The 27,735-nt window shown below is 43.1% G+C and overlaps 3 protein-coding genes and 1 pseudogene across 3 annotated transcripts; 3 read left to right on the top strand and 1 right to left on the bottom strand.

The window, feature by feature from the left end:
• Positions 1–604: 604 nt before the first annotated feature.
• On the top strand, positions 605–6,427 carry LOC120020037 (phosphatidylinositol 3-kinase regulatory subunit gamma-like). Its single transcript, XM_038963468.1, has 7 exons — positions 605–942; positions 2,351–2,745; positions 2,939–3,207; positions 3,401–3,577; positions 3,944–4,018; positions 4,217–4,387; positions 4,597–6,427. The coding sequence occupies exons 1-7, from the start codon at positions 924–926 to the stop codon at positions 4,901–4,903; spliced, it is 1,413 nt and encodes a 470-aa protein (XP_038819396.1). The 5' UTR covers positions 605–923; the 3' UTR covers positions 4,904–6,427.
• A 15,472-nt stretch (positions 6,428–21,899) lies between these two features.
• Positions 21,900–26,004, top strand: LOC120020640 (annotated as a pseudogene).
• LOC120020348 (actin-binding protein IPP-like) lies at positions 23,382–24,058 on the top strand. Its single transcript, XM_038963939.1, has 2 exons — positions 23,382–23,586; positions 23,834–24,058. Exons 1-2 carry the CDS (start codon positions 23,454–23,456, stop codon positions 23,944–23,946), a joined length of 246 nt encoding a protein of 81 aa, XP_038819867.1. The 5' UTR covers positions 23,382–23,453; the 3' UTR covers positions 23,947–24,058.
• LOC120020347 (transmembrane protein 69-like) lies at positions 25,113–27,524 on the bottom strand. Its single transcript, XM_038963938.1, has 3 exons — positions 27,420–27,524; positions 27,117–27,165; positions 25,113–26,946 (listed from the first exon to the last, which is right to left on the bottom strand). The coding sequence occupies exons 2-3, from the start codon at positions 27,156–27,158 to the stop codon at positions 26,209–26,211; spliced, it is 780 nt and encodes a 259-aa protein (XP_038819866.1). The 5' UTR covers positions 27,159–27,165; positions 27,420–27,524; the 3' UTR covers positions 25,113–26,208.
• Between the last annotated feature and the right edge of the window lie 211 nt (positions 27,525–27,735).

The following is a 27,735-nucleotide window of genomic DNA, read 5'->3' as shown; positions in this document are numbered from 1 at the left end:
TACTTAGCTTTCTAATGCAAATGGAAATTAAAAAGGTTTATGAATGACTTTTTGCAGAGTTACGTCAACATCATTTATATATTAATAAATAAAAAATAGTCATCGATGACAGGCGAGTACGAGTGTAAAGGACTACTAGGCACTATGGTGCTTATCTTTATTATTATTTATTTTTTAAACATGTATCTGTGTGTCTTCGATAGTTATATTCATATCTCATGTGTCGTCGAATTAATCGCAGTTACAGTTACCTTGCATTGAGAGCCTTGAATGAAACGATCAGGCAAGGAACGTACCACTTTCATTTAGGGGTGTACGTGAACGGTTATTAAACAAATCCCTCACCAATAATCGTATGTCTATAAAAGCTGCATTCAGATATAGGCTACAATTAATACAATACAAGACAACACGATACTATTTCATATTTACATCAGAAATGTATTTTCAGTCTGTCTACATTAAGCAATCCGTCTTGTGACGACAGCTCTCCCTCTAAAAGTGGTGGTTTCTCCCAAGATGATGTTGCAGATCCCTTTAAAATCTCTTGACCGCTGCCTCTGCGACGAAGTTTGGAGCGGAGCCGATCGGCGGTAATGAGAGACGTTGCTGGAAATGACTATCTTCATTTTTTGCAGAACTGCTTTTGTGATTAAATGTATTGAACGAATTGCGAGTTTGGCGTTGATGATATTCTATCAAACTGGACTAATTAATAATTATGCTACCGAACTGTCTAATCTGAAGTAGGACGCATTAGGCTCCTAAAACGAATCGCCATTGTGATCCTTTCACTCTGGTGCAAGAAAAAGTTATATTTTTCACCCATCGTGAGAAAGGGAAAGGTATCCCACAAAACGATTAGGAATTTAAACATTTGGAACGGGATGTTTTATCCCTCTTAAATCCTATTCTACGTCGAAATGGATCAGGCGCCTCCAGGTATTTGTTGGATCTGTATTCTATTAAAATGCCTATCACATTTTATTAACATCTTATGATAGAAAGTTGACATAAGACCAGTTGTGTACACACAGGTGTTGCCCCCCCCCCCCCCCCCCCATGTGTTTTGCCCAGGCATGCATAGCGCAATTCGCTGCTTGGCAATTACGTAATACTTTTGTCGTTGACGCGGTGGATTCGCTCATTCTCAGTCTTGCTTTGTCTTACAAAGATATATATCAAAATTAAACATGGTATTTTGGATCATAGGTTGATGAAATTCTCTCTAACCTATTATTATGTTATAATAACGCGTTTTACCAGCGCGTAAACAATGTTGAGTGGAGAAGAAATGCCGCATGAAATGACTGCTTTGTTCCCCTTTTTCTCTAGTCTACTGTAGCCGACCGTAGTTAATTCGTGCGCAACCACTGAAAGCCTACCAGACCAGACTAGGCAACTTGTCGCATGACTTACTTTGAAACTGCCAATGGATGTATGCTACCTGATGTTATATTGCATTTATTATTATCATCACTTATTGTCTTTTTTTAAATTCAGCTGTCTCCATGGGATTACAGTGAATGACATAGCCATAGCCTGTTTAGAACTGCATTGGACAATTTCCAATGCTTCTTGAATTAAAAGAAAGATAATGTGATATTTATATCTGGGCTTTTATGAAGTATATTCTTCATATACTGTATTTTTGTATTAGGGCTTGGGGTACAGTCACAAGTCATACAGTTTAGGAATCCATGGTTTCAGCTTTTGCTGCTACAGGTTCCTAAAATGCACTTTTGGCCTGTAGTGAAACATATCGCCAATATCGTCCTTCACCCCAATATGGAGAAGTTAAGAGGGTTTTGAAAAGTCCTGCGGTAAAGAAAAATATAATAGTTTTATAGAGGATCATAACTGTAGTATCCTTCCAGAAGATGGATGGTTTTGGGGCAGTTGCAGAATTTGGACACAAGACAACCAGGGGATGTAAAAGTGACCCTATCTAAAGTTATGCCTACATTTGCACTTTACTGACAAAGTAAAAATGTGCTGAATTTGCAGCATTTACATTTGGTTGCTTTAGCTTCTTTGTGGGTTTTTCAGACTTGTTGACAAACGTGTGAAATCTATTTACCCCAAGAAAAAATACTAAAAGGCTACATTGTGAGTGAACCTATGTTTGACATGCCTAGGCTTGTCTGGAGATTTGACAAGCTTGCAAAGAGTGTGTGTGTGTGGGGGGGGGGGGGGGGGTTGTTGTGTGGGGGATTATTCATTTAAACAGCTGTGGGTCTGCTGGTGGTGATAGTGAGGTGACAGTTTATGTTTGCAGTTATATCTCGTCCTCTCAAACTGATCATTATCTCAGGAAACTGTCATCCTGATCGCTCTCTTTCTCTCTCAGCTCTCCCTCCTAGGTCAACAAAGCCCATGACCTCCACCATGAGCCACAACTGCCTCAGGGAAGCCCCAGTCTTTCCCCTGCAAGATGCCGAGTGGTACTGGGGAGACATTTCCAGGGAGGAAGTCAACGAGAAGCTCTGCAACACACCTGACGGTTCCTTCCTAGTTCGTGACGCTTCCACTAAGACACAAGGAGACTTCACTCTGACGCTGAGGAAAGACGGCCACAGCAAGTTGATAAAGATCTACCACCGTGAGGGGAAGTACGGATTCTCAGAGCCCCTGACCTTCAGCTCCGTGGTGGAGCTCATCTGGCACTACCAGCATCATCCTCTGGTGGAATACAACGCTGTGCTTGACGTCATGCTCACACACCCCGTATCCCGCTTCCAACAGGTAGGCAGGAGACACCCACCCGCACCTCTCATCTACCCTCAGTCTCAATAATGTTTGTTTCCATTTTGAGATGGAAATTTGTGAGGGAGTGAAATTTGCCTTTGGTTTCCTAAGTAAATGGAAGATAATCGTCATACACAGACAAGTAATTAGTTGTCTGCTGTATTACATTTGTCTGCCTGTCTGTACCCAGGATGAGCTGGTGGAAGAGGACAGTGTTGACGTGGCTGGGAGGAAGCTCCAGGAGTACCACAGTCAGTATCAGGAGAAGAGTCAAGAATTTGACCGTCTATACGAGGCCTACAGTAAAACCTCACAGGAGATCCAGATGAAGAGAACAGCGATAGATGCCTTCAACGAGACCATGCTGATCTTCGAGGAGCAGTGTCGTGAGCAGGAGCGTTACGGGGAGGAGTGTGAGAGGAGCAGTCGATCTGAGGGAACAGAGAAGGACCTGGAGAGGTGAGTCTGGCAAACTAAGGCAACAACATCGCTACGTCTCTCCACATGGAGTCTCCACACATGCTTATAGTGTGGATAGATGTCTCTTTGTTGTTTCATCCTTCCAACATGCATGCAGCTATGTTTCAGCTCAGTGGCGTGACCCATGACCCATCTTTTGACCTCTTATGACCATTGACATTTGCCCTTCCAGCTTCCTAATGAACTATGAGAAGCTGAAGTCTCGGCTGGGGGAGATCTACAACAGTAAGGTCCACCTGGAGCAGGACTTGAGGTCCCAGGTCCAGGACTATAGAGAGACAGACAGGAGGATCAACAGCCTCAGGCCTGACCTCATAGAGCTACGCAACATCAGGGACCAGTACTTCAAGTAAGTTACAATACTTCTATTCTATTCTGTTTTATTCAATTTTATTCCAATCACTGTTAATGAAAAGTAGCTTTTTTCAATCCCTTCCCACTGGGCAAAAAGTAGTTGAATCAACGTTGTTTCCACGTCATTTCAACAACAAAAAATATATGTGATGACGTTGAATCAACATAAGGGAATTTTGTCTTTTTTTCACCAAACCTTTAACCTAAATCCAATGACATGGTGAAATGTTTTGTTGATTTCATGTTGAATTCACGTTAGTTGACAATTTAACTAAAATGTCATCAAAACTAGACATTGAAATGATGTCTGTGCCCAGTGGGTTGGCACAGACATTAATTTTTGGTCCCTTTGGTTTTTCAGTTGGCTGAATCACAAAGGTGTGCGACAGAAACGCATTAATGATTGGCTGGGGATCCAAGACGATAGCAGTGACGAGTAAGTATTTCATAGTATAGACCTGTAAATTCTTATAATACTTCGTAATTGTACTTAGTTTTTGCTTAGAAATGCTTGTGGTGCATATACCTGTTTAGAAATGATTAAATACACCTTTTTTTAATAGTATGCTCACTATTTATGAATGATTGTTATCAATGAAAGGTTTTAACAATGTCCTCCCTGGTCTGTGTGCAGCACCTATGTGTTGAAGGGGGAACGGGAGAGGCTGGCGCACCATGATGAGGGGACCTGGTTCGTGGGAGAGCTGAGCAGGACGCAGGCTGAGGAGATGCTGATGGACAAACCCACCGGAACCTTCCTGATCCGAGAGAGCAGCAAGCAGGGCTGCTACGCCTGCTCCGTAGTGTGAGTGTTCTCTTCCTGCGAGAAATGAACATTATGTAAATAGTCATGAAGGAAAGGAGATTAAGAAAAATATGTGAATACTGCTATACCGTATGAGATGGCTCTATTTTATAGGCTCTTGTAAAGCAGTTACTTCACTTTGATGCATGTTTCAAAGCTTAGGGGCTGCTACACTGGTACTAACATATCTTTCTTTTGTAACCTTTCAGTGTGAATGAAGAAGTAAAGCATTGCATGATCTACAGCACGCCACGTGGTTACGGCTTCGCTGAGCCCTACGACCTCCACTGTTCTCTGAAGGAGCTCGTTCTGCACTACCGCCTCAACTCCCTGGCACAGCACAACCAGGCCTTGGACGTCCGGCTGGTGCACCCCGTCCACGTCACCCCTGTCTCGTCAGCTTCGCCCCGCACAGCCACAGAGGATTGCCTGCTACTAAAGACAGAGGAACACCATCTTCTACAGACTTCTACTAAACTACCCGCTGGACTCCCTGCAGCCGCGCCAGAGATGTAGACTAGACGGATGTGGGACCTGTTTGCGCTCTGTAGCTATCCTAGTAGGACAACTTGAGGGCGGATATGCTTGCGTACTGAAGCAACTTGAGGGCAGATGTGTTTGCTTAGTGAAGCAACTTGAGGGGGCGGACGTGTTTGCGTACTGAAGCTATTCTACGGATTTGCACTAGGATGATTCCAACAGATTTGTGAATGTGATTTCACTTGATTGGAACTTTGACCGGAACTTGAATGTCAGCTGGGACTTTGTTTTTTATAAGATTCTGTTTGCTATTGTTATTGGTTTGTTTGTTTTTTTGTAACCATTTTTTCACCTTTTCTTTTATGGGATACTATTTGTTTTCGTTAGTGGGCCTGGTCATCCAGTGGATGACTGACTACATGTACTATATCATAATATGTTTATATTTGTCAGGTGCTCTTTTTTTAATTTGGACTTCCAGGGCCCCATTTTGACAACACAAAGAACTGGTGCTAATGTAAAATGAGACCGTAATACACCCAATACCTTGGAATTTCGATTTATTTTCAAATACGTGTTAATTTCTGTGATGTCCATGCACGGCAGATCATTAAAGTGGGTTTAGAATATAATGGTGCAGAAAAACAAGATGGCTGACTCGGTGGCATAGCTAGCTGTGGTACGTACCAAACTCGTTCTGAGTATTTGAGTACGTAGTCATGAAACTATAGGAACTGATGTAGCGCAATTTGACAGTAGCGTTGATTTTTTCTGTTGTCAAATTATAACCCAGTTACCAGTTCATATCTACCGTACTGAATGTAGCATAAACAATTTTCAATATATTCTTAGAACAACATTCTACATATTGTACCCAATAACCAAAGCACTTGTTATTAGTGAGAAAATATGTGTCCCGACCAGAAAATTCAGTTTATGGTGATGGGGGGGGGGAAACACACCACACATGTGCTTGATCAAAACATAAATGGACTGTACGTTATATTCTGTTACTCAAAGTATAAGCTTTTTGTATTTTTAGATATATATTTTTTCTGAAATATGCCACAGAAGATGAAAGCTTGAGGAAAGTGCAATCCAACAGTATTTGTAATGTTAGAATTGAATGATTATGATTATCGGGGGTCATCAGCATTTGCCATAGAAATGCACTAACTCTTGATTGGTGGCGTTATTCATCTGATGATGTGACCTTTTAAGAACGTTTTTGTGTGAACTGCCAGAGGTGCGGAAGTGTTAATTCTGTCTCTATTACTTGAACTGTGGCATTGCTCAATACAGGCATTGAATGTTTCCTCGTGACATATAGGCCTACATAGCTTAAGAGGAAAGGAATCCATGTTGTTATTGGCACATTTGTCAAGTTTGAGGACAATAGACACTCTGAATTGAGATACTGTAAAACTTGTTTTTGTGGTTGGTTCGATGGAAGGTGTTTTAGTCTCTCTTAAAAACTTGACGGGAGGATTGAGGAAACTCCTGGGGCGACGTTAAGCAATATGAGATTATTAAAACCTTTTCTTGCTGAAAGACAATAAACTGATGAGGGTTTTTTTGAACTTGTGTTGTCCTTGTTCCACTTCTTCCAAGTGTTTATTTATGCAACCAACCAATGACAATACATTTTCTATTTATGAAGGATTTATGAAGACTTCACTATGCCTTTAAATGGTGCTGCCAATCCTTCTATGCATGCAACACCTGAAACCAGTGAAATCTCTCACCTGAGCAGCTGCTTAGGGACAGATCATCCACCCCAGCCTCAGGACATCCTTTCACCCCTCTATAAAATCCTGGTGTGATGCGAGTGAGAGGGGACATCCAATCTCTATTCCCGGGACCTCAGGTCCGTTAGTGTAGGACCCAATAATTGATATGCAGTATATACTAGATGACTGAACAAGGGCCGCTGTTTTGAAGCCACCACGCCTCCATCTTGGAACTCCCCACCTTTGTAAAAAAATATTTAGGAATTTATTAATGTCTACATTTGTTTTTGCTGTTTATTCTACGACAGACACCTTAATGCATATTTAGGAACACCTTCCAAATATTGAGTTGCACCCCTATTTCCTTCAGAACAGCCTTAATTCATCAGGGGATGGACTCTACAAGGTGTCGAAAGCGTTCCACAGGGATGCTGGCCCATGTTGACTCCAATGCTTCCCATAGTTGTATCAAGTTGGCTGGATGTCCTTTGTGTGGTGGACCATTCTTGATTCACATAGGAAACTGTTGAGCGTGAAAAACCCAGCCGCGTTGCAGTTCTTGACACACTCAAACTGATGCGCCTTGTACCTACTACCACACCCCGTTCAAAGAAACTTAAATCTTTTGTCTTGCCCATTCACCCTTTGAATGGCACACATACACAATTCATGTCTCAATTGTCTCAAGGCTTAAAAATCGTTATTTAACCTGTCTCCTCCCCTTCATCTACACTGATTGAAGTGGATTTAACAAGTGACATCAATAAGGGATCAAAGCTTTCCCCTGGATTAATCTGGTCAGTCTATGTGTCCACATCACCAACAAACTATCATGATCCAAACACACCAAGACAGTCGTGAAGAGGGCACAACAACACCTTTTCCCCCTCAGGAGACTGAAAAGATTTGGCATGTCCTTTCTCTTTGCTTATTTGACCTGTTCTTGCCATAATATGGACTTGGTCTTTTACCAAATAGGGTCATCTTCTGTACACCACCCCTACCTTGTCACAACACAACTGATTGACTCAAACTCATTAAGAAGGAAAGAAATTCCACAAATTAACGTTTAACAAGGCACACCTTTTAATTGAAATGCATTCCAGGAAACTACCTCATGAAGCTGGTTGAGAATTCCAAGAGTGTGCAAAGCTGTCATCAAGGCAAACGGTGGCTACTTTGAAGAATCTCAAATTTGTTTAACACTTTTTTGGTTACTACAATGTAGAAAATAGTAAAAATAAAGAAAAACCTTTGAATGAGTAGTTGTGTCCAAACTTTTGACTAGTACTGATATATATATATATATATGTTATTATTCTATTTATTTATTTTTTACATACAATTAAGTATAATGATTATGGCTCTAGATTGCAGGGAAAAGTGATTTCAGGTGTTTGAAAAATGCTAAATTCTCAGACTTATGGAAGCGGAACAGCTCAGACACAGATATTGTGGGGGGGATCCTCTTAGGTCCAGACCAAGGATTATACCCTGAAAACTGTGTCGGTCAGCAGCATAGAGAGGACAGGACAGCCTTCTTGGCTGGATGGATGGACCAGATGCACTGGTGTCTGTGAGCTGCTGACTCACTACCAGGGTGTGTGTGTTAGTGTCTGTTCCTGATTAGAAAATGGACAGTAGGCAATTCACAGAGACAGATTGCACAGGTTTGCACTGCAACACTGAAAGTGACAGAATGGCAGCTCTGATTACACCTCCAACTTAACCTTTGTCCTGTTAGCTGGTTTGAACTCTCTGACTGACTTGACCTGAAACTGTCTCCACCACAACCCTCATCACTTTCTCTCATGGTAATATTTGCAGATGTACATTCTTCCATTGACATTCATACTGTTTATATACTGAACAAAAATATAAACGCAACATGCAGCAATTTCAATGATTTTACTGAGTTACAGTTCATATAAGAAATCATTCAATTGAAATAAATCAATTAGGCCATAATCTATGGATTTCACATGACTGTGCAGGGGCCCAACCACCGGGGAGCCAGTTCCAGCCAATCAGAATTAGTTTTTCCCCACAAAAGGGCTTTATTAAAGAGAGAAATACTCCTCCGTTTCATCAGCTGTCCGGGTGACTGGTCTCAGACAATCCCGCAGGTGAAGAAGCAGGATGAGAAGGTCCTAGGCTGGCGTGGTTACACGTGGTCTGTGGCTGTGAGGCCGGTCAGATGTGCTGCCTAAGGCAGCTTATTGTAGAGAAATGAACATTACATTCTCTGGCAACAGCTCTGGTGGACATTCCTGCAGTCAGCATGCCAACATGCTCCCTCAAAACTTGAGACATCTGTGGCATTGTGTTGTGTGACAAAACTGCACATTTTAGAGTGGCCTTTTATTGTTCCAAGCATAAGGTGCACCTGTGTAATGATCATGCTGTTTAATCAGATTCTTGATATGCCACACCTGTCAGGTGGATGGATTATCTTGGCAAAGGAGAAATGCTCACTAATACGGATGTAAACAAATGTGTGCACAAAATTTGATAGAAATAAGCTTTTTTTGCATGTGGAAATTTTCTGGGATATTTTATTTCACCACATAAAACATGGGACCAGTACTTTACATGTCGCCTTTATATTTTGTTCAGTATATATTTACATTTTTGTAATTTAGCAGACACTCTTATCCAGAGCAATTAGGTTTAAGTGCCTTGCTCAAGTGGACATTGCCTGATCTTTCACCAAGTCAACTCAGGGAGTTACTGGCCCAACGCTCTTAACCGCTAGGCTACCTACCACCACTTTGTCTATGCCATCCATTGCTGTCTTACTATCACCATCCGTCCTTTGAAAAAACTTCTGAGCAAGGAGGGCTGGAGAATGAATTACCTTTATAGTCACACCTAAAATACACCATCAAACCTGCTCTCAGGCGTTGGCAATTGAGCTATTCTCCTTCAGGTTTCCACAGCCAATGACGGCCCTCTTCCCTCTGTCTCCGTCTGCCTCTCCCATTCCACATCAGCCTGGTCCACCAATGAAATGTCGAGAGCTCACTAACTGGCAGCCAACCAGCAGCTAGTTGCTATGTTGGAGGCAGACTCTGTAGCCCAGTGACATTGACATGGTGATTATTTTTCTTTCACCAGCACAGGCTGCTGTGGAAAGCATGAAAGAAATTAGGTTAGGTATGCATACATTGTCATTTTGTAATACTGCAGAATCTTGAAGATCCCCAAACATTTAAAGAAAAATGTCCCGAACTGCTTCATAACATTCAGGCAATTTTAACACAATCACAAATAAGAATAGGCCTATCTTCTCTATACAATTCGTTTTCGTGTAATTTCAACACAGTAAAAATCTTATTTTATTACATGTAATTTTATTATATCCATGCGTGCTTTGATTTTTACTTACATTCTTAATTTTAGCCAGGCCTACTGTTTATTTTATCACTTCTGTGCACACATTATTCCATTGCTGAACCGCCAGTGTTGACAATAATTGATCCTATTTATTTGGTGTTATATTAGCAATTTTACTGTCAATCCCATTCCTTCCTCAGGGCCATCACATAAACTAAATCTATAACGAATACTGAACCATTTATAAACTACTTAGAATCCCTTTATAAATACAATGAAGTCTTGTATTTTCCCATGTTTATGTAACCTTACATGGTTGTTTTTGGCCTGGCTTTTTGGCAACAACTACCTCTGGCACCTCTGGTCAGGTAAAGTAATGAGGCCGAACATTCAGCCTGATGTCCAGCTGGTTCAGCGGAGTTAGCAGCAGCTGACTAACCGCCCTATGCTTGCTAACAAACAATCCAGGGGGATTATAATCTAGCAAATAAGATCTGTGGGAGCCAGTTTGGCAGCTAGGGTATCCATTCTTCACATACTGTCCTCCTCTAACTACACCACCTAACCCGGCTTCTTCACTCACCCTCAACATATCATTTTATGCATTCATGTATTTATTTATCCAGGATAGCCCTCTCTTAGTAGGCTAACAATTGCCACTGTTTCCCAAGCAGGGAGTCCTCATTTCGATCCCACTTACTCTTACCTATTTAGTTTTTTGTACACATGCACCTTGTCTGACCTCTGATTTAACCTGCGGAAGCCCAAGTAGCTCCGGCCCCCTCATAATCCTCAAAATCCAACTACATTCAGCCGCATATTGACTTTTTCTTGAGCAGATGGCCGGGGGGCGGGAACATAATTCTAAATAATTTTCACACTACAAATTGACCGCAAGAAGCCCAAACAGAAATAGTTTATTTGACAAAAACTATGTCATTTCAAACCTTTTACATTGGGATTCGACTGCCACTGGGCACACCATGTCATTTCAACTTGGAGAATTGGGTCATATTTGGTAGATACGTTGATCAATGCGATTCCAACCTATTTTCACTTAACTCAAAAAGACAGCCAAAAGTTTGTTGAATTCCCAATGTGTTGCCAATCACTATGCTTTCAAACATCTAAAAGAACAACCAAATTCCAATGGAAAATCAATGTCACATTTTTGGTTTGGTTGTCAACTAAATGTTATCTCTGCACTTTCAACCATTTAAAAGCACACCAAAGTTCAAATGGGGATGTCAGATATTTTGTTTATCACTGTGCTTGATCAAATAGCACAGCCAACTGACCTGGATTGCATTTAGTTGAGATTACATTAAAGTACATGGTGCAAGTGATCAATGTCATTTGAGATTCTGTGCAGATTATTATAGAAATTGTGAAGATTTCACTGACCTGCGACCCTGAACATGCACGCTTTCTATGATTACATAAGAAGATATTTATTGTTACAGTAACCTCAAAATGTGGCAACGACTGGCCCTTAGATGTACACGGGAAGGCTAATATCAATAACATGCATGTCAATCTCCACGGCTGGCCCTTAAATGTACACAGAGGGCTAATATCAATAACATGCATGTCAATCTCTCCTGGCTCAAAGTAGATGAAAGATTGACTACATCACTACTTGTCTTTGTGTGAAGTATTGACGTGTTGAAAACACATAACTGTCTGTTCAAAAAGCTAACACACAGCTCAGACACCCATACATAGCCCACAAGACATGCCACCAGGGGTCTCTTCAAAGTCTCCAAGTCCAGACAAGGATTGAAAAGGATTTGCTAGTAGATTGTCGACTTGATTCATGATGAAGATTGCTTGTCTAGCTTGCTAGCTAAGATTTTGAAAGTATGATGTTGACATGATCAGTACAATCAAAGCTACGGTAGATATAACGTGATTTGACATCATTTTTGGATGGGCCTTCTTGGATAGGCACTTTTAATGTAAATCTATGGCAGCACCCAAGGGGCTGGAATTTTCGAGCTCTCTCCGTAGTGTCCCAATAAGTGACAGACCACTGAGCCAATCATGACGCAACTAGAGAAAATTACCAACCTCTGCTGGCTGCCCCACCACCAAAGAAAACACTGAGCTAGGCTGAAACACCTGCATTTTGGAGCTGCTTTACTCAAGAAAGCAAAAAAAGGACCATGTTTGTATGTGGCTTTATTAACTCAAATCCTTTCTTTATTTTTTCATTGTTTGCAAACTGATATGTGACACGTTTTATGCCAAAATAACAAACAAAACAGGCAACCAAAAAAAACACCTTTATTTAGTATTTATTTTTAGCTAAACAGGTGGGGCTCAAAACAGGTGGCAAAGCCCCAACGGTCCTGAATGGCAGGTCACCACTGGTACTGATGGTATCCCCACAAGGTCACAAAATGGACTGGATTTAATATTAAGGAAATAGGCTACATGAGATGTAATAACTCACTGAATGGATATCAGGTGCAAATCATATACATTTAGTTTATAAAGGGCTTCTCTAGATGATGTGGAGAAGAAAAGATGACGCCAAGATGGATTTCCTTCTGAGGTAATTGAACCAATTTCTTGATTGTCTTGATTAATTGACCCTTTTAACCTTTGGGGCTTAAATTTAAAGAAGAACGGGTTTCAGACACTGAACATGGTTCCAGACAAAGTTCCAAACAATCAAATCATCCAAAAAATGAAAGAAGTAATGGCGTGTTGGACCAGAAATGTTCATTCAAGTCTATGTGTCGTCAGGCCCAAAAAACATATCTATTTAACGACGGTCCTCAGGTTTAGGTTTAATATTAACATTTTAAATTTTAGTCATTTATACAGGGGTTCCCACATTTTTTGCTTCGTGACCCACCAATTGATGTGGCTTTTGAATCGTGACCCACAATAAGGGTTGAGCAGTGAAAAAAACCACACACAAACCAAAGAAAAATATATGAATAATATCCACTTCTTCAAAACATTTACACCTAACTGAATGCAGATTTGAGTATGGGCTCTTGTGACCAATGTTAAGAAATTTACAGTATAATTATGAAATTATTAGTAACAAAGCAGGGTTTTTTTCTGGATAAAAAAGTGGTGTAGGTGATGGGCAAGATCATGGGCTGAACTCTATCTGGGCCATGGGCAGGAACATTTAAGGCCCTCATCTTGGCAGCTCAGTTTTAAAGCTAATATTCTGCAATTCTACACAGTTGCCATAGAGCTGAGTGAAAATGTTGCCGTTTTAATCTCATTTCCTGCAATTATACGCATTTTTACATAGCTAATGCTCTGCTCTTTAGGCTCAAATATTATAACAAAATCAATGAGAGCCTGATTATCTAGCTTTTACTTTGGTGATTGTAAATTCTCAAAGATTACTTTACTGACTTTATTGTTCCCGTGGGGAAATTTTGTTTAAAGTGGTGTTTAAATACAGTAGACAACAAATTGACAATACAAAATTCATAACAGTTACTGTACATACAGTATATACCGATGAAAGAAGACTAGGCTGCTGGCCTTACTGGGTGGATTGGAACATTAACCCAAGCTGTTTAGGAGGGATATCACACCTTGCACAAATTATTGTCTAGTTCTGCTTTTCCTGGTGGTGGGTGCCCTGTACCTGCACCCATAGGGGAGTAGTTCAAAGTACAGGTACAGGGGGTGGCTTGGGTCTAAAATTATTTTGTGAGTCTTGCTGAAGGCCCTGACCTTAAAGATCTCATCCAAGCCTGTCTGTTTGACTCCAAGTACCTTGCTTACTATGGTGATAATCCTTCTCAGCATATTTTTCTGGCATTGCCAAACCAACAAAAAAAATTAAAAGTTAAAATGCTCTCAATGAAAGATTTGTAAAACAGAGTCAGTATAGTACAGTCAACATTAAAATATCCCAGCTTTTAGAGAAAATACAGTCTCTTCTGGCCTTTTTGTAGATCAGGTCTGTTCATTTACTCCACTGAAGCTTATTGTGCAAGAGGACACACAGATATTTGAATTCCTCTACAATCTCTATTGTTTGCTTCCTGAAGTCTATGCACATATCTTTGGTATTGTTGGCATTGAAGACCAAGTGTGATTCATCACACCACTCTACAAAGTAATTTAGGACGAGGCCATGGTGTTCCTCGTTTTCATGCAGCAGGCTGATCAAGGCAAGGTCTTCAGTGAACTTGGCGAGGTGTCTGTCAGGATGGGAACTTACAAATGTTGCTGTACAAGATGTACAGGAGTGGGGCCAAAACACATCCCTGTGGGGAGCCTGTGTTGGTGGTGCGTTTGTCTGACACGTGGGGACCCACCTTGACCCGCTGTGAAAACCAGCCCCCCATCTAAGGAGAAGTCCCTTATGAGTCTCTGTGCCTGAATGTAAGGCTGAATTGTATTGAAGGCAGAAAAAAGGTCAACAAACAGAACCTTGACATGGAATTTGGCGCCCTCTAGATGTCAATAGACTATGTTGAGGATAGTAATAAAGGCATCTTCAACTCCTCTGCTGGGCTGATAATCAAAGTGAAAGGGGTTGAGAAACTGCTGGGTGACACTGAGGATCTGACTTTTCATAATCGTCAAGGCGACAGTGTGATTAGATGCTATTTAAAAAATATATAAGTTCTTTTATCTTTTCGACATACTTTTTATTTGGTTTTAGTCATTGAAGTTGACACTAAAAGTGTTTTTCCATCCCAAAAAGTATAGATTTTTTTTTTACAGAAAATGTAGTCTCGCGACCAACCTGGACCCCTGCCAAGAACCACAAGTCGGTCCCGACCCACAGTTTTGGAACCACTGATTTAGCTGACGCTCTTATCCAGATCCTCTTACAGTTCAAATTCACTCTTCGTACTGTAGCCTACAAATAGCATAAACAAGCTTACAGGCTTACTGTCCCGATTCTGCGCTAATTGACGTATCTGATTAGCCAATTGTTCCACACAGATAACGTTCATAATATGAATACCTTAAGCACCAAGCAATTTTATTAACTTAAGTCTATGTTAAATCTACTTATCTCAAGATCTACTTATCCGCCCCAACAGATCCACAGACAACACAATCGCCATTGCACAGCACACTGCCTTATCCCACCTGGACAAGAGGAATACGAATGGGAGAATGTTGTTCATCAACTACAGCTCAGCTTTCAACACCATAGTGCCTCCAAGCTCATTACTAAGCTCAGGGCCCTGGGTCTGAACCCCTCCTGTGCAACTGGGTCCTAGACGTCTTGACGGCCGAACCCAGGTTGTGAAGGTAGGCAATAACACCTCCACCACGCTGATCCTCAACACGGGGACCCCACAGGGGTGAGTGCTCAGCCCCCTCCTGTACTCCCTGTCCCCATAACTGTGTGGCTACACACGTCTCCAACTCAATCATCAGGTTTGCTGACGACATAACAGTGGTTGGCCTGATTACCAACAACGATGAGACAGCCTACAGGGAGGAGGTGAGAGCCCTGGCGGAGTGGTGCCAGGAAAATAAACTTTCCCTCAACGTCAACAAAATGAAGGAGCTGATCATGGACCACAGGAGACAGCAGAGATGGGGCCACGGTGGAGAGGGTCAAAAGCTTGAAGTTCCTCTGCGTGCATATCACTGAGGACCTGAAATGGTCCCTCCACACTGACACCGCAGTGAAGAAGGAGCAACAGCGCCTCTTCAACCTCAGGAGGCTCAATAAATTCTGCTTGGCCCCTAAGACCTTCACAAACTTCTACAGATGCACCAGAGAGCATTCTGTCGGGCTGTATCACCGCCTGGTAGAGAAACTGCACCACCCGCAACCGCAGTGGTCTCCAGTGGTGCAGTCAGCCCAACACATCACCAGGGGCACACTGCCTGCCCTCCAGGACATCCACAGCACCCGATGTCACAGGAAGGCCAAGAAGATCATCAAGGACCTCAGCCACGCAATCCACGGCCTGTTCACCCCTGCTACCATCTATCTCTTACATTTTGTAGGTATTCTGTTAAAACTGCATTGTTGGTTAAGGGCTTGTGAGTAAGCATTTCACTGTAAGTATTCGTACCTGTTGTATACCTGTTGTATTCGGCGCATGTGACAAATACAATTTTATTTGGATTTGATCAAAGCTGGGATTGACAGACTGAAAAACAGCTTCTATCTCAAGGCCATCAGACCGTTGATCAGTCATCACTAGCTGGCCTCCGTCCGGTACCCTGCCTTGCACCTTAGACACTGTCACTAGCCAGCTACCACCCGGTAGACTACCCTGCAACTTAGCGACTGCTGCCCCATGTACATAGAGTTAGCTGAACACTGCTCACATAAATAATGTTCACATAATGTTTGTTGCAGTTAGAAAAAGATACAATTAGCATTCCTGCAACATTATTTTGTTGACATTTTATTTGATCTGAGAAATTAAGCTAATTGATCACTCACTATATATGTACAGTGCATTCAGAAAGTATTCAGACCCCTTGACATTTTCCACATATTGTTACAACCTTATTCTAAAATGTATTAAATTGTTTTCCCCCCTAATCAATCTACACACAATACCCCATAATGACAAAGCAAAAACAGGGTTTTAAAATGTATTGCAAATGTATTAAAATTAAAAACTGAAATATCACATTTACATAAGTATTCATACCCTTTACTCAGTACTTTGTTGAAGTATCTTTGGCAGCGATTACAGCTTCAAGTCTTCTTGGGTAAGACACTACAAGCTTGGCACACCTGTATTTGGGCAGTTTCTCCCATTCTTCTCTGCAGATCCTCTCAAGCTCTGTCAGGTTGAATGGGGAGCGTTGCTGCACAGCTATTTTCAAATCTCTCCAGAGATGTTCGATCAAGGTTCAAGTCTGGGCTCTGACTGGGCCACTCAAGGACATTCAGAGACTTGTCCCGAAGCCACTCCTGCGTTGTCTTGGCTGTGTGCTTAGGGCCATTTTCCTGTTGGAAGGTGAACCTTCGCCCCAGTCTGAGGTCCTGAGCGCTCTGCAGCAGGTTTTCATCAAGGATCTCTCCGTACTTTGCGCCGTTCATCTTTCCCTCGATCCTGACAAGTCTCCCAGTCCCTGCCACTGAAAAACCATCCCCACAGCATGATGCTGCTGATGGGGGTCACCTTGGGGTCATGATAGGGGCTACACCAAATTATTAATGTATTATAATAATTGATTATGCTCATGTTGTATTAATAGAAGAGGAAGGGCTATAAGACCCTCCCCCACTACATGTATAGGGTCTTGGACCACAGATTAGCAATATATGCATTATAATGTTTAATACTGTTCCACAGTTCTTTTCTAGTCTCTGCCTCTTATAGAAATGGTCTGAGCAGATGTGTGAGCCATTGCAGTCTAAATAGGAGGTCTGTTGGAAAGCGTCTTAAGGCTTAAAGAGATACATAGACACAGACCCCTGCAGGGGAGTAAATAGATAAGAGTCAAGTCAAGTCAGACATACCACTGTAAGCCACACATGAATGGAAAATTAAAATCAAATCAAATCAAATTTTATTTGTCCCATACACATGGTTAGCAGATGTTAATGTGAGTGTAGCGAAATGCTTGTGCTTCTAGTTCCGACCATGCAGTAATATCTAACAAGTAATCTAACCTAACAATTTCACAACAACTACCTTATACACACAAGTGTAAAGGAATGAATAAGAATATGTACATAAAAATATATGAATGAGTGATGGCCGAACGGCATAGGCAAGGTGCAGTAGATGGTATAGAGTACAGTATATACATATGAGATGAGTAATGTAGGGTATGTAAACATTATATAAAGTGGCATTGTTTAAAGTGGCTAGTGATACATTTATTACATAAATTATTCCATTATTAAAGTAGCTAGAGTTGAGTCAGTATGTTGGCAGCAGCCACTCAATGTTAGTGATGGCTGTTTAACAGTCTGATGGCCTTGAGATAGAAGCTGTTTTTCAGTCTCTCTTACTGACCTCGCCTTCTGGATGATAGCGGGGTGAACAGGCAGTGGTTTGGGTGGTTGTTGTTCTTGATGATCTTTTTGGCCTTCCTGTGACATCGGGTGGTGTAGGTGTCCTGGAGGGCAGGTAGTTTGCCCCCGGTGATGCATTGTGCAGACCTCACTACCCTCTGGAGAGCCTTATGGTTGTGGGCGGAGCAGTTACCGTACCAGGCGGTGATACAGCCCGACAGGATGCTCTCGATTGTGCATCTGTAAAAGTTTGTGAGTGTTTTTGATGACAAGCCGAATTTCTTCAGCCTCCTGAGGTTGAAGAGGCACTGCTGGGCCTTCTTCACCACGCTGTCTGTGTGGGTGGACCATTTCAGTTTGTCCGTGAAGTGTACACCGAGGAACTTAAAACTTTCCACCCTCTCCACTACTGTCCCATTGATGTGGATAGGGGGCTGCTCCCTCTGCTGTTTCCTGAAGTCCACGATCATCTCCTTTGTTTTGTTTTGTTGACGTTGAGTGTGAGTTTATCCTCCCTGTAGGCCGTCTCGTCGTTGTTGGTAATCAAGCCTACCACTGTAGTGTTGTCTGCAAACTTGATGATTAAGTTGGAGGCGTGCATGGCCACTCAGTCATGGGTGAACAGGGAGTACAGGAGAGGGCTGAGAACGCACCCGTGTGGGGCCCCAGTGTTGAGGATCAGCGGGGTGGAGATGTTGTTACCTACCCTCACCACCTGGGGGCGGCCCGTCAGGAAGTCCAGGACCCAGTTGCACAGGGCGGGGTCGAGACCCAGGGTCTCGAGCTTGATGACATGTTTGGAGGGTACTATGGTGTTAAATGCTGAGCTGTAGTCGATGAACAGCATTCTTACATAGGTATTCCTCTTGTCCAGATGGGTTAGGGCAGTGTGCAGTGTGGTTGCGATTGCGTCGTCTGTGGACCTATTGGGTCGGTAAGCAAATTGGAGTGGGTCTAGGGTGTCAGGTAGGGTGGAGGTGATATGGTCCTTGACTAGTCTCTCAAAGCACTTCATGATGACGGAAGTGAGTGCTACGGGGCGGTAGTCGTTTAGCTCAGTTACCTTAGCTTTCTTGGGAACAGGAACAATGGTGGCCCTCTTGAAGCATGTGGGAACAGCAGACTGGGATAAAGATTGATTGAATATGTCCGTAAACACACCAGCCAGCTGGTCTGCGCATGCTCTGAGGATGCGGCTGGGGATGCCGTCTGGGCCTGCAGCCTTGCGAGGGTTAACACGTTTAAATGTTTTACTTACGTTGGCTGCAGTGAAGGAGAGCCCGCAGGTTTTGGTAGCGGGCTGTGTCAGTGGCACTGTATTATCCTCAAAGCGAACAAAGAAGTTGTTTATTTTGTATGGGAGCAAGACATCGTGGTCTGCGACGGGGCTGGTTTTTCTTTTGTAGTCCGTGATTGACTGTAGACCCTGCCACATACCTCTCATGTCTGAGCCGTTGAATTGTGACTCTACTTTGTCTCTATACTGAAGCTTAGCTTGCCTTGCGGAGGGAATAGCTACACTGTTTGTATTCTGTCATGTTTCCGGTCACCTTGCCCTGATTAAAAGCCGTGGTTAACGCTTTCAGTTTTGCGCAAATGCTGCCATCAATCCACGGTTTCTGGTTGGGGAATGTTTTAATAGACACTGTGGGTACAACATCACCGATGCACTTGCTAATAAAGTCGCTCTCCGAATCAGCGTATTCATCAGTTGTAGTTTGACCCTATGCGGAACATATCCCAGTCCACGTGATCGAAGCATTCTTGAAGCGTGGAATCCGATTGGTCGGACCAGCGTTGAACAGACGGGTACTTCCTGTTTTAGTTTCTGTCTATAGGCTAGGAGCAACAAAATGGAGTCGTGGTCAGCTTTTCCAAAAGGAGGGTGGGGGAGGGCCTTATATGCGTCGCGGAAGTTAGAATTACAATGATCCAGGGTTTTGCCTGCCCGGGTTGCGCAATCGATATGCTGATAAAATTTAGGTAGCCTTGTTTTCAGATTAGCCTTGTTAAAATCCCCAGCTACAATAAATGCAGCCTCAGGATATGTGGTTTCCAGTTTACATAGAGTCAAATGAAGTTCGTTCAGGGCTGTCGATGTGTCTGCTTGGGGGGGAATATACACGACTGTGATTATGATAGAAGAGAATTCTCTTGGTAGATAATGCGGTCGGCATTTGATTGTGAGGAATTCTAAGTCAGGTGAACAAAAAAAGGACTTGAGTTCCTGTATGTTGTTATGATCACACCACGCCTCGTTAATCATAAGGCCCCCGCCCTTCTTCTTACCAATTACTGCTGAGCCCTTAGAAAACACTGGACTAATGTTTTCTCCTGCAAGTTTGTATAACTGTATATGCATGGGCTTGGTCTCATGAGTAGAAGGTGTTGATGTAGGCAGTTACACCACTAGGGGTCGACTGGTGCCAGGTTTCCTCCAGACGTGACGCTTGGTATCCAGGCCAAAGAGTTTATTCTTGGTTTCATCAGACTAGAGAATCTTGTTTCTCACGGTCTGAGAGTCATTTAGGTGCCTTTTGGCAAACTCCAAGCGGGCTGTCATGTGCCTTTTACTGAGGAGTGGCTTCTGTCTGGCCACTCTACCATAAAGGCCTGATCGGTGGAGTGCTGCAGAGATGGTTGTCCTTCTGGAAAGTTCTCCCATCTCCACAGAGGAACTCTGGAGCTCTGTCATAGTGACCATCAGGCGGCCAGCTCTAGGAAGAGTCTTGGTGGTTCCAAACTTCTTCCATTTAAGAATGATAGAGGCCACTGTGTTCTTGGGGACCTTCAATGCTGCATAAATGTTTTGGTACCCCTCCCCAGATCTGTGCCTCGACACAATCCTGTCTCGGAGCTCTAGGGATAATTCCTTTGACCTCATGGCTTGGTTTGTGCTCTGACATGCATTATCAACTGTGGGACCTTATATAGACAGGTGTGTGCCTTTCCAAATCCTGTCCAATCAATTGAATTTACCACAGGTGGACTCCAATCAAGTTGTAGAAACATCTCAAGGATGATCAATGGAAACAGGATGCACCTGAGCTCAATTTTGAGTTTCATGCCAAAGGGTCTGAATACTTATGTAATTTTTTTTATATATATACATATGCAAAAATGTATAAAAACCTGTTTTCACTTTGTCATTATAGGGTATTGTGTGTAGATTGATCATTAAAATATTTTAATCATTTTTAGAATAAGGCTGTAACGTAACATGTGGAAAAGTCAAGGGTTCTGAATCCTTTCTAAATGCACTGTACATACTGTATTCTCGACATAGCTCATCCTATATAACTACTGCTGTACATACCTTTTTTCTACTTATATATTGTCCAAATTGTCTATACACACACCACATATTTATATTCCGGACTCTGACATTTCTTGTTTTGTTATTGCTCGTTCTGATGTTTCTTAATTTCTTGTTTCTTCTTCCTTGGGAGGGTATATTTGTGTATTAATATTGTACAGTTAGACATTTACTGCACTGCTTGAGATAAAAACACATGCATTTCACTGCACTTGCTTTAACATCTGCTAATCTGTGTAAGTGACAAATAGACTTTGATTTGTTTGAATTCTGAATTTGGCCCTATGTGCATGAAGAGGCCATGACCTGCCCAGCTCAATTAAAAACACTCACTCTTCGCCCTGCCATTTAACTAACAGCACTTTCAGTCTTGGGCAATAACAAACAGAATGCAGATAGGGAGGGATATTGCAAAATAGGCATTTCTTGCTTCTCTTATGACCAAGTGCTACTACCTGCAGGATTATCATGAGGATAATCATGTGGTTTTAACTATGGTTGTGACCTGCATGTTGGTAGGCAAGCAGGCAGCAATGCAGGCTTTTGGTTCCAGCATCTTTGGCCCAGGCCCTTATTGCTGCCGATTGTGATGTTTCACTTGCACACTAAAGGCAATGCTGCCATCTAGTGGTGTTGATATGATTAGACGTTTGGTATTTGCTTAGTTAGGCCTAGTCATTAAACTCAAGACCGTCGATCCAGAAAAGTATGCGGAAGTTGCCAGCAGCAAGTAACTAGCTAGCTAACTAGAGAAATTGAGGACGACTAGCAAGAAACTGTGCAGATTGGTGTATTATATTTTCTTTGTGAAGAAAAGGTTCCATTTCAGCATTTTCGATTGTCATGATTTTCCATTCAAATAATAAAATGATCTGACCCCATCTCTCACATACCCGCAGAAATGTAGCGCGCCTGCTAAGTTCTGTTTGCTTTATAGGAAATATGTTGTCATGAGCCGGTTTAAAGTTTGAACCAGATCGGATGGTGGTGATGATATAAAGACAAGGGACTTTTTGGTAACTGATACATGCAGTTATATGCATGACTTTTAACTTTAAAGGAGATAAGAATCCAAAAACACATTTGAAGACAAAAGCAACAGGCAGAACAGTAGGAGAAAATATTTGGCACTTGAATCATTATGATGGTATTTATCATATACCAGCATGTTACAATATGTATATGTTATGTTTGAGATTGTGTCATCTTTCATGTTTCTTGTGCTCTTCTCCCTAGAGTCAGATGTGTCTGCTTGGAGAGTCCAGTAGTATGTGTGTACAATCTCTGTGACACCACCCCTGTCTGTCCTGGTGACAGAGCCACCATGTAATGTTTCCACCCTGCTCCCCACCTTCATCCCTGGGAGCAATGTCTGCGGTGGCGGTGACATATCTGCAGCTGGCGTGACGACCCAGTCCCCTGAGCAGGCTCTGTTTGTGTCGGACCGCTATGCCCAGCTCATCCTGGCCCAGATGAATAAGATGCGTCTCCGGGCAGACTTCTGTGACGTCAGGCTACGGCTGGGAGGCCGGGTGTTCAGTGTCCATAAGCTGGTCCTGGCTGCCAGCAGCCCCTACTTCTCTGCTCTGTTCTTTGGGTGGATGAGCGAGGCAGACAAGGAGGAGGTCCAGATCCTGGGGTTGGAGGCACAGGTGTTTGAGGTCCTGCTGGAGTTCATATACACAGGTTCGTCCTATCATGAAATGTACAATTTACTGAGTGTGTAGTGTACAGTAGTGTTCATACACAAAACAGTATATAATACAGATTTCTTTGTTTCTTTGAACTGAATCAGTCCAGGCATGATTCGTGTGACGGTGGAGAACATGCAGGAGCTGATGGTGGCAGCAGACATGCTGAAGCTGAGTGAGGTGGTGTCTATCTGTGGAGAGTTTCTCAAAAGCCACATGGACCTGTCCAACTGTGTGGGGTTATACCAGTTCCTGGAGCAGATCGCCTGCATGGACATGCTGGAGTTCACTGAGAACTACGTCCATGTACACGTTCTAGAGGTGCGACACAGTATTCTTCTTCCTCCATCGGTCTGTCTTCAGATTCTCTTTCCCCTTCCATCTCATTCCAATCTGCTGAGTGTGTGTAACAAAAGGTGAATAGCATGTTCCCAACCTGTTATAACACTTACACCAACGAACAAAAATCACAATCGGAACATCTGACCTTTAGGTGTATTGGATGTGTTCTGGGGCCTGTCCAAGGACCAGCTGGTGAAGCTGCTGCGGAGCGAGGAGTTGCGGATCGAAGATGAGTACCAGGTATTCACGGCAGCCATGGACTGGGTCCTTCAGGACGTGGCCAAGAGGAAGAAACGTGGTGGAGGTGCTGGACCCAGTCAGGTTCCCCCTGCTCTCCCCACAGAGACTCTTCGAGTACATAGGTGATGAGATGGAATGATACTCCTGATTTGTCAAGCAGGATCTGTCTTATTTTTACTTATTTATCAAGAAATCCTCTTTTATTTCTTACACCGTTAAAATACCCCAAATTTTTTTGGGTTGCCCTGCTAATTATTGAAATTATAATAGTGTCCAAGTCTTTCTTTTGGGATTTTTTTAAGAGTCTATGGGATAAGATACTATATGAATAGGTCACCATGATGTCTCCTCACTACTGTGTTTCTGCAGGTGGTTGGGTTGGATCAGAGATTGGGAAGACGATGGAGCGGTACGACCCGACAGAGAATAAGTGGGAGATCATTGGAAGCATGGCAGTGCCTCGATACTACTTTGGCTGCTAATTCAATTCACTTTCTTTATCCCAAAATGGGCAATTATATCTGGGCATGAAAGTTACAGGCTGACAATGCACAACAAGACATTTCTAACGAAACATACCATATCAATATAATTGCTTCCGCTGTCTCAATGTTTATTACCTCAATTACATAATTTCTCTGAATGGCCTCTGCTCATTCCCCTCTCCCCTCTGTCTAGGCTTCATCTATGTGATCTGGGGGAATCAGTGATGAGGGGATGGAGGTGTACAACCCCATCTCCCGGCGCTGGAGCGCCCTGCCCGTCATGGTGACCCGGCAGGCCTACGTGGGCGTACCTCAACAACTGCATCTATGCCGTGGGGGGCTGGAACGAGGCACTGGGCTCCCCCAAGGAGGTGAGGGAGTTAGGGTAGATTTATATACTGCTAGTCAGGTCAAAACTCAGAGGGGTTGGCACTCGGGCAGTCTTCACATGTCCGTCTCAATTCGGACGTATATAAATACTGCTTTGTTTGAAAAGCAGCACGTTGTCACAATACCTCATCATAGCTTTATGTAGATAGTGACCTCAGACGGTGTCCCTCGAACATGTCTGTTTCCCTCTACAGGAGAAGTGGGTGGAGGTGGCCCCAATGGCGGTAGCTAGAGCCGGGGTGTCTGCGTCAGCTGTTAACGGGCTGCTGTACGCTGTGGGGGAGAGGGGGGGCTCCAGCAGACTTCTCGGCCCCTGTGACAGTGGACTCTGGAGATCTACGACCCCCACCTGGACGGAGATCGGCAACATGATCACCAGCCGCTGTGATGGGGGCGTGGCCGTGCTCTGAGAGGAGCCCTAGTGGAACAAGCGTAGGTGGTTCGGTCACCTTATGAGTAGGCTCGACTTTGCGGTTTTAGGTTTCTCTGGAACAAACCTGAATCTCAGACGAGAAGACTGTTGGTTACATGATGAGCAACCTTGCCTGAGACCTGGTTTGGTACCTGGGTGGACACACTAGACAACACATCTTAGCCACATCAAAGACGAGTCCTCGAGTTCATTGTCAACATAGCCTTCACCAGCAATGTGTTTTAACTTTTGAACAGCAGTGTCAGAATGCTGCAGGAGAATCGAATTCTGTTATTTCCCATATTGTACTCAAATAGCCAATAGAGGGTGCGACTCTTAGAATACTTTTTTCATCACCTCACAGAGCATGAACACGGAGCCTTTTTCTAGCTAGAACAGTTTGGTCTTTGCAAAATACAAGGCAAATCACTTTCTGTGGTCTTGCAGGGGAATTGATGGATTTCAGAATGTTTGGATTGTTCTGTTATTTTGGATATTTTATTGCTTTTATGTAACTGAACTAGAAGTTTATTGTACACAGACAAACAGATGACTGGGAGACTGCCAACCGGGAGACTGTTGATTCTAATGAGCTAGCAAGACTGCAGTACCTACTCCGTCAGTTACATGGCAGACCTGTCTGTCTCCATCACTCAGTCATATACTTCCTGCTCTGTTTCAGAGGTGTGCCAGTGTTTCTGGAGGGTAAATAGGGTAAATAGGTTTCATTGTTTACTGTATTTTCTCTGCTAATTTGTGTGGACTTAAACATTGGTGCTTTCAGGACCATTACGTTATACATAAGTGTAAAGGATGTTTGTCACCGATATCCTATCAATTGTTTCAACCTGTGCACTTTGATTGTATATTTGAATAATATTTTTTGCCCAACTTCAGTGTCACATTTAAAATTAACACCAAAACTATTAACTTACATGGGAGTTGTCCATTATCCATGTTGACTGAAGGTAGACTGACTGCTAGTGCGATGGGCTTCATGTGTTTACACGGAGTTGTATTAAACCCTGTCCTGCACTTGATGACAGAAGCAAGAAGCTACTACGAGCAAAATGTTACTTATGGTCCTCATGTCAAACTGTTATGGTTGGAAATGCTAAGCTTACAGTATCATTCTACTGAGAAATGTCCCCTTTGGTTGGAATGAGCTTGTATCACCTTCATTCAGCAGCGGCACTAGATTACAATGTGAAATTGTATTTCACCACTCACCTGTTGAGGTACGGAAGTGTCTAAGTAGCAAATTGATTAAAAGGAAATCCAGTGAAAATGTATTTTATTGGAAATGTTTGTTGCGTTGCACCATTTCCATTTTTTTTATTTTGTTTTCTCCCTGTTTGCTCCTACTGAACTAATCCCACAATGGTCAGTTCCACTGTTCACTTTGAGAGAATTTAGCTTTCAAGTGCTAACTTTAATATCCCTTAGTAATTACCTAGTCAATTCTCTTGTGCCTTGATCTTCTTCTCCGGGCACATCTTCTGCAATGTCAGTGTGGCCACCAGGGAAAAGGTAGCCACCAGAGTGAGTATGGTTCTCATGGCTTTGAACCAGCCGGGGTAACCAGGCAGCAGTGTGAGGTCATAGTGCAGGGCCAGGCCCAGCCCCATGATGACCACTAGGGCTCCCTCTGTGATGTTGTCTCTGCAGAGCAGAGCCAGCCAGGCCAGCAGGGAGGGCACCACACTGTTGCCAAGGTTCATCCAGTTGGGCTGGGCAGGGCTCCCCTCAGGCAGGGCAAAGCCCCAGCGGGCCCCACCCAGGAAGGACACGATTGAAGCCCCGTAGACCACCTGGGCGTAGGCCACCTCAGGGAGGTAGGACTGGGTCACAGCCATCAGGAGGGGGGCACCCAGGAATGGAAGGAGGCCGGAGAAGCCGAGGTACAAAGCAGGCTTGGGCGCATAGGCCAGGGCTTTCATGCTGAGGCGTTGTTGGTTCTCCTGTCTTCTCCCAGGGGCCGTGGGCACGGGGTGACCCTGGCAGAGCAAAGAGGCAGAGAAGCTCAGGGGCCTGAGGCTCAGAAGCCTGTAGGAGGCTAATTTCGGGAACAGTAGTGATGTTGCCATGGACACTTGTGGAGCCAACAAGGGGTTGGAACTGGTGTAAAAACATTCCCTCTTCACCATGCAGCTGGACCCACGGAGTACCCACTGCAGCGATCGCCATGATGGACCCTGAGAATAAAGACAATTGCAAATGCATTTCTCAGTAGGGTTTTACATGATCTGTGCCTCCATCCTGGTACAGAGAACCCATATGTTCTTGGCAATTTGTTCCAGATCAAATGGACAAAAGATAGACCAATATTATGGCGTCACAGAACTGATATAATGTGTATTCTTACCACACAGGGATTGAAGTGCCTTTTCAATGCAAATGAGAACATTTTCAATCTAAAAGGAAAAGAGGCGCATGCACATTTTAGAACATAAGGAATGTAAAGCCAGTTTCACATGTGATTGGTATACGTTAATACACATTTCGTAATGCCATATTTTACAAAATCAATTTGGTTAGTTAGCTGTTGGTTAGCTTTGACCTCTTCAGCATTAGCTAACGCGTTAGCTACCCAAAATAGATGTGTTCTAACAAAAGCCTTTGCAAATGTAATTTTATAACGTTTAGAAATATATATTATCCGTTTTACCCTTGATCTTCACGCGGTACAGTCCACTTAAAAGTTAGCCATAGCAGAGATGTGTAAGGTCGTTTTCTCGATTCACAGTGTCTGGCGAAAGTTCGATGTACACACGGTTTGATTAATAGAGCGCCTGGGAGCTAGTGAGTAACGTTCAATATCACAAATATGTAGCTAGTATTTTGATTTGTACTAGTTAGTGTAAACGGACAATTTCGATGTTACTCTAGTTTGTTTCTAAGCTGCATCACATTTTTTATTTATTTAACTTTTTTCCCCACTCCTGTTCAGTTTGAAACGCACCCTGCAACGCGCCAGGTTGCAA

This window comes from Salvelinus namaycush, chromosome 25, assembly GCF_016432855.1.
Source record: "Salvelinus namaycush isolate Seneca chromosome 25, SaNama_1.0, whole genome shotgun sequence".
NCBI classification, from domain to species: Eukaryota; Metazoa; Chordata; class Actinopteri; order Salmoniformes; family Salmonidae; genus Salvelinus; species Salvelinus namaycush.
Note: the sequence above shows the minus strand (reverse complement) of the source record. Positions and strands in the feature narration are given on the sequence as shown.